Here is a 7,939-nt window from a genome sequence, read left to right as displayed (position 1 = left end):
TGGGGAGAGAGGAGCTGTAATAATGTAAAATATGTGAAAATAATGTGTTTTTCGAGCAACCTAGTATGAGAGCATGTTCTAGTACACCCCAAAACAAAATCAAGACTTTGTAAAAGAGCATAATAGAACCCCTTTAAGAATAAGACAAAGACAAAACTACTGAGTAAGAAAATCTTTTTTTTTTTTTTGCAGTGAATGAAACAAAACATTGGAAATAGATTTTTTTTGCCTCAGTATTACATACTGTATGTAAAGTGGATTGTTTTATTCATCTGCTTTTTATCTGACCAATAAATTGCAACGTTTCGGCATTTCCAAACCCTTCAGACCTTCATTTCCCCGTCCTATATCAGAACAGAGTCACTTTGCTCAACCGGCTCCTTCTTAATGGAGGAACCGTCCGAAATATCTTCAAAGCGAGCTCTCGGCAGCCCCACAGAGGCTTGAAAGTCTGCATTTTCCCAGGCGGTTTGCTCAAGAGTAACTGAAGGTAGTTGTGCAGGATCCAGAGCCAAAGCTGCGTCCTCAGCCTCCTCCGCCATCAGACAGAGCTCCCCCAAAACCTCTCCCTCTTCCACAGTCTTTTTTTCCGCAGGACCCTCCTTCACCTCATTAGCCTGTCTCCCAATCTCTGTCCCGCACAAGATGCTCTCCTCCCCGATGTCAGGGGTGACCGGTGTGTCCTCCTCCTCTCCGCCTCCATCTGGACGCCACATGTTCGGGAAGCTGTCATCGCCAGCTGTGTCCTGTTCCCACGGCGACGGCCCTCCTCTTCCTGTCCTGTCATCTGAGCCAATCAGGGGACAGAGAAGATGAATGGTCACTGTGTTAGAGTCATGCTAACAGCTGATGTGTGCCGCAGTGAAGCTCAGTTAACAATTCATACTAAGGTGAGTTTGCCGAGCCAAAGGCAGAAATCTGAGAAGATCTCAGCGGTTCAGTCGCTTTAGAGAGTTAGAACACTTTTTAGTGGTGCCTGTTTATGCAGTGGTTCTCAACTTTTTCTTTTTTCATATTCTACGACAAGATATTTCTGGTACTTCTGCTGTAAAAACAAAGCTTGTTTACAGGAACTAGGAGTGCTAATATAATAATGAAAAAAACTAATTAAGAGAATATAAATGTAAATATAATTACATTTTGCAATTCCGTAAGTTTGATGATACTATATTTGTTCATACTTTTCTTTCAAAAATATCAATCTCTTACCTGATGAAACATTTCAAAGCTTTTCATACCAAGACAAATGTATGGAAGCTTGTTTACACCACAGGATGGAAAAAAAGAAAGAAAGAAAGAAAGACAAGGTAATTGCGACTTTTTATCTCGCATTCCTGACTTTTTTCTCCCAGTTCAGTTTATATCTCCCAATTCTGATTTTTTTTTTTTCAGAATCGCAAGATATAAAGTCAGCATTATAAGATAAAACAGGCAATTCTAAGAAGAAAAGTCTGAATTGTGAGATATCAACTTGCTATTGTGAGCAGGGAAGGAGTATGACACAGCGGTGCCCTGGGCACGGACCGATTAAAGGCCCCCCTCGGTTGAAATTTTGTTCCTTTTTTATTCGAAATTTTCCCAAACTTGTTAACTATATCATAAAATATCACGATTCTCAAATATAAGTAAATGCATTTTGCACCTTTATAGATCATGTTAGTCTATCTATAATGGGCTATGGGAAAAGCAGCCTAATATTAGTGTAATCTATTAACTAGCCTATGCATAAAACCCGTCTTTTAACTTGTACTAGATATGGGTGTCATGTCATAGAATATTTTTAATACGACTGACTTTGTATTTAACGTAAATTTAATAAAAACATAGTAAGTTACTAATTATAACACTTTCATTGTACATAAAGAGAGCAAAGAATATTTGCATTATCAAAGAATATTAACTTCAGTCTAGACAGAGTTCAAGCACTCTCAACAACTCACTGAAGCTGTTTATACTGTGAAGTGAATATCGTACACACATCTGCACTTTGTTTATGATGAGAGAATTCGCCAGAGAGCAGCATTCAGTCAGCGAGCGCGCGCACTGAACAAAACACGGGCTTTTCAGCGATGACTCATCTGAATGCCTCTGATTGGCCATTGCATTCATAAGCTCAACAGAATCCTGTGTGATAATGTTTATAATGCACAGCACTGTAAAAACCCGTCTGGCTAGATTATAAAACAGGTGGGGAAAAAACAGACTACCGATCAAATGTTTAAAATATTTCTGATATTTTATGATTTTTATGATGAGTTTTAATTATGTATTTATTTGACAAAAAATACACTAAAAAAGTAAGTACCGTGAAATATTATTACAATTTAATATATTTTAAAATGTAATTTATTCCTCTGATGAAAAGCTGAATTTTCAGCATCATTACGCCAGTCTTCAAAGATACAATAAATCAATGCTTTTTTTTTCAGGATTGTTTGATGATTAGAAAGTTTTGTAACACTATAAATTTTACTGTCACTTTTCATCAATTTATTGCATCTTTGCTGAATAAAAAGTATTCATTTCTAAAAGAAAACACCCCAAAATTTTTAATGGTCGTATTAAATATAAAATAAATATTATTCTGCCATTTTTGGTCTTTTGGAAGCTGCATTCAAAATCCACTTTGCTTAAAATCCTGAGGGGGCATGGTTGAAATCGCGTTCCAGGAGGAGCAGTATTTCGGCTGGGCTCCCCTCTGGTCTAGTGCCCTTGGCTAATCCGTCCCTGATTGTGAGGGGAAAAAAGTCTGAATTGTGAGATAAAAAGTTGCAATTACCTTTTTTATTTTTTATTTCATGGTGGAAACAAATAAAACAGAATTACAAGAAAAAAGTCAGTTATTTTTTGGAGCGTTTATATCTCGCAATTCTTAGCTTTTTTTGAGTTTATATCTCGGAATTGCTAGAAAAAAGTTTAATTATAAAATGAAAAGTCACAATTACCTTTTTTATTCTTTGCTGATATAAATTCACAATTCTGACGGTCCAAGTTTACATCTCACAACACTGAACACTGAAGACTGGAGTAATGATGCTGAAAATACAGCTGCGCATCACAGAAATAAATTACAATATATTCACATAGAAAACAATTACTTTAAATTATAATATTATTTCACAATATTACGGCTTTTACTGTATTTTTGATCAAATAAATACAGCCTTGGTGAGTATAAGCGAATTCTTTTACTTAAAAAAATTATTCCAAATTTTGTCCATTAGTGCTAAAACTAATTATAATCTGCAATAAATAATTAATTATCATCCTTAGAAATTTACACAGAAGGCACACATATTGACAAAGCATGTATCTGGAACATTAAGTTTCAAATATCACACAAGCAAATAAAATAAACGCAACAAAGGCATGAGAGAAGAGCGTGACGGCCTGTCAGTTTTTAGTGCTGCCTCCGTCTGCTTCATTCTGCTGGATTACTGACCCATATTTGAGAGCATCCAGCTAAAAGGTTAAACACCGCGTGCGGCTTATTTGTGGGACGACAGGAACACCAAACACCGCGGCATCCATATTTATGGGGCAGTGCCGGCCACAAAACACGCCCCAAAAGTTGGTGAATGTCAGCAAACGAGATTTCAGTAACATTTGCCAAATGCCACGACATTTGAGAGGGATTGGACGGTCAGCCGAACCGACCAATGAGAGCGAGTGTGAAGGATCCTGTGATAGTAAAGGGACAAGAGGGGTGGGCCGCTCAGAGAAGGAGCTAATTACGGCTCTGCAGCCTCTTGGCGGGACGATTAGCAAATGGCAGATTTGGTTACACACGATTACAGCGGCTCACCTGCAGCGGCTCGAGGGTTAGTGGTTTTCTGTGGATGCTGGATGAAGGACAGAGGAGCGGCGCTCAGAGCGATGGCATCTGTGCCTCCTGTTGAACACCACAGAGACCAGACTTCAACATTCACAGAGAAAGGACTGTTAGCAGTGCAAACTACCAACAGACAATCAAGCTCTTTGATATGACCACATGTACTATTAAAGCAATACAAAAAAACTACTTAAAAATTAATTAAATGGAAATGTTAAACAAATTGCATAATTTTTAATGCACACAATTTGTAATACATTTCCATAAATTCAAATAATAAATACAAATAACCAAATATGTCGATTTTTCAAATTCCATACGTACATTTTACATTTAAAGTGAATTAAATGGAACCATAATATGAAAGTTTTAAATAATTGTACATACATAAAAATGCATATTTTACATCAGTTATATGACATTATATAAGATATTATAACTATATTATATGATATTATACATTTATATAAAATGAATTTAGAATGTATAATTTTACATTTAATTTACAATAATTCATTTATACTTAATTACATATTGTAAATATAAATATATTCTGTAAATGTAAAAAATAATAAAAATGCTGTTTTAATGTAATTTTAATTCTATTATAGAGTAGCTGGCTTAAGATTGCTCTGAGCAGGATGTGTGTCTGCTGCAAATTAGGTGTAAAATAAAACGTTGCATAAAGGCAGCACAAAAATATAAGATGTTAAATGTGTAATTTTATAAATAAATCACTTTTACATTTATTTTAAAATGAATTCATATGTAAATTAATTCATTTTAATTAAAATATTAATTCATACATATTATTAATACATAGTAATGAGTTAAATTTAAATACTAAACAAATTACATAATTTGAACTGCACACAATTTTTTATATTTTAATTTTTATTAATTAATAATTATTTATTTTTTTTATTTATCTTATTTATAAATAAATTTTAATTTGACAAAATATGTAAATAGTACGCAAACAGTATGTAATTATGTAAATATTTAAACAGTAAATAATAATTATATTTTAAAAATAATGTAATAAATTTATATTTGAATAAAAATGTATAGATATGTAAAATGATGTGTCAATTCATTTTAATTAGGTATAAACAAATGTTTTTCCAATGCAAAAATTCATGGATTATAAACCTTATAAAAATGACAAAATATGTAATTTTGTAAAATAAAATAAAAAAAATTACATTTTAAATTTATTTAAATGCAAGTTATAATTTGATAGTGATTCAATTATTTTAAATCTAATTTTAAATAAATTAAAACATTCATATTTATAATGACATATGATGTATGCAGTTATGTAAAATAATAATCAATATATTTTGTAAATTAAAAAAAATACTATAAAAATTTTACAATTTATTTAAAGTAAGTTTAAATCTATTACAGAGTAGCTGGCTTAAGACTTAGGATGCGTGCAAATTATGTGGTATAAAGATGCAATGTTGCATAAAAGCAGCACAAAAATATGCAGTTGTGAACCACCAAAGTATCTAGAGTCAGACAGAACAAGTGCAAAAAAGCAGCCTTAAACTTTAGCAACATCGTGACCGAGCATATATTTGAAAGTGTATATAAAATATTTATTTTAGATCACACTGTACATTATATCTACTTCAATAGTTCTATATTCATTCTTAATCTTCCTTATTTGCAGCATCTAACAGTTAAAGGCGTGTAAATACACCTTCGTCAGATCAAAGAACAAAGTCGACACAACATGTGACGAGAGAAAATGAAAACTCTTGAGGATTTCAGTGACCAGTGATGAATCCAGAGACACACAAATCTACACGGCTCTCCCACGCAAAAGGTGACAGTTTTATAGCGGCATATATGTAGAGTGAAATGAATTAGACGGGACACTGGAAGACTACAGCCGCCCTCATCTGTCTTCATTAGTACTGGCTGCATGCATCACAGGTTAATGCCATATGTTTCTCACAGGGGACTGAGCACTATCTGCTGGAGCCATCATAACACTTTAAACGCTGCTTTCTAGGGCCACTGTGCTATGAAATATAATAAACAGAAGAGTAGAACTACAGCTGCACTGCGTTTGAGAGAACTTCTCAAACATGGATTAGAAGCCTTGCATAGTGCATGGCCACAAAATGTATTTGGATACTTAAGTCACATTTAGCCCTATATATCCTACTGTATCATATTTGATATGCACATTTCCAAGGCCTCCAAATGATCAACATGATCAAACTTAGCTGAAAACCTGTTGCACACAATCTACGGTCATGCCTTCTGTCGTCTGATTGAAAGTTTAGTGTTGTTATGAAGTAAAAGGCCTTTTAATATAACTGTACAAACGTTCACCTTCAGCTCGAGCTTCACGTGTCTTTTTGCCGTGAAACTGTTTTTTTAATTTATTTAGAGAAATCATGTATAAATGCAAGCGTATAATGATCATCAGGCTTTTAAGGAATGTTTGTTTGTTCATCTTTCAATCATCATTGTATTGCATTGCATTTTACGTAATTAATAAAAAAAAACTACACAGCTTTGATTCTAAAACTATAAACGTTTTAAAAATCTTACTAAGATATATTATTGGGAGATATAGTGTTATGCATTTTATATAAGCAGTCTGATATACAGTACTGTTATAAATACCTCATTTATTTACATTATAAGCTATCAGCACCATATTCTCACTATATCATACTATATGTGCCATAAAAGCCTGATGTGTATATATATATATATATATATATATATATATATACACACACACACACATATATACATATGCATATATATATGCATATATGTACATATATACACACACAAACACACACACATACATATATATATATATATATATATTTCTGACTATCATTTAATATGTCAGGCTTTACAGGGTTAAAAATATCATTGCATTTAAATAACAAAATATAAAATCAGCTTGTATCAGTAAAAAATAAAAAACAGAAATAAATTATTTAAACTGTTTTTGACCACTCCATGAGGTCCTAAAACATAATTTTACTGGATAATTTTTACAAATATCTTCATTTGTATTCCACAGAAAGTCATAAGGGTTTGGAACAACATGATGTGAGTAAATACTGACAAAATGTCCATTTTTGGGTGAACTATCCTTGTTGAAGTGTCCAAACTTTTTGGGAACACTTTATGTAAATCTACAGAAATGCTCCTAGATTGACAGCTGACAGCAGCCGAGGGCTCCATATGTTCTTCTGGACTTCTCAAGAGAGACTTTATTTTTAAAAGGCACTGAAATGACGCTGCACGCTCAACTTCCTTTGTTTGAAAAGGTCATTGGTGTGTTATGGAGAGCGGCGTCAAAAGTGCGTTTGTTCCTGTCCGTTCGGAAAAGACGGCAACTGACTTCATGCTTATGGCTGACCAATCACGTGCTAGACAGAGTGTTCCGAAATTGAAAGAAGACAGGAAGTGTTTTTATTGTCATAAGTCCGGGCACTTGATTGCTGACTGTATCACGTTAAGGAAGAGGCAGCAAAGCTCCACACAGAAAAGTGTTGGGTTTGTGAAAAGAGTCCCGGTTATGGAGGTTGGGGTTAGTGAAAAACCGGAGGCCAGTTATGATCCTTTTATTTTTGAAGGGTTGATTTCAATGTCAGATAATCATGCTGGACAAGTTAAGGTTAGAATGTTGCGTGATACAGGCACAAGCCAATCCTTCGTAGTAGCAGGTGTACTGCCGTTTTCAGAGCAGACTTATTCTGGCAGTAATGTCCTCGTGCAGGGAATTGAGATGGGCCTGGTTAAAGTTCCATTGCACAAGATATACCTGCAATCGGAGTTGTGTACAGGATTGGTGCAGGTCGGTGTACGCGAAGAACTGCCTGTCAAAGGGGTAGATTTCCTTTTAGGGAATGATTTAGCTGGCGGAAAAGTTTTCCCTGTGTTGGAGATGCTTGATAGGCCTGTGTTGTCTGATCAACCAGGGTTAACCGAATCAAATACAGGAATTTTCCCTGCATGCGCAGTTACGCGGGCTCAGGCTCGCAAAAAGGATGCCTTTGATTTGGCTTCTACTTTTGTCTCGCCTATCTTTACTGCTGAGGAGGATATCCCAGAATTTGATGT

At 34.4% G+C, this 7,939-nt stretch overlaps 1 protein-coding gene across 2 annotated transcripts in view; it reads right to left on the bottom strand.

The window, feature by feature from the left end:
• Window positions 1-198: 198 nt before the first annotated feature.
• Window positions 199-7,939, bottom strand: part of ccdc149a (coiled-coil domain containing 149a) — a 17,689-nt gene continuing 9,948 nt past the window's right edge. Inside the window, exons 11-12 of one of the 2 annotated variants that reach the window (XM_016469724.1) lie at window positions 3,806-3,892; window positions 199-787 (exon numbers count right to left, since the gene is read on the bottom strand). In XM_016469724.1, the coding sequence (XP_016325210.1) occupies window positions 345-787; window positions 3,806-3,892 (530 nt within the window). In that variant the 3' untranslated portion in view covers window positions 199-344. The remainder of the gene's footprint in view (window positions 788-3,805; window positions 3,893-7,939) is intronic. The other variant, XM_016469725.1, reaches the window with a different exon arrangement.

This window comes from Sinocyclocheilus anshuiensis, unplaced genomic scaffold (genome assembly GCF_001515605.1).
Source record: "Sinocyclocheilus anshuiensis isolate Anshui unplaced genomic scaffold, SAMN03320099.WGS_v1.1 scaffold1081, whole genome shotgun sequence".
Classification (NCBI taxonomy): Eukaryota; Metazoa; Chordata; class Actinopteri; order Cypriniformes; family Cyprinidae; genus Sinocyclocheilus; species Sinocyclocheilus anshuiensis.
Note: the sequence above shows the minus strand (reverse complement) of the source record. Positions and strands in the feature narration are given on the sequence as shown.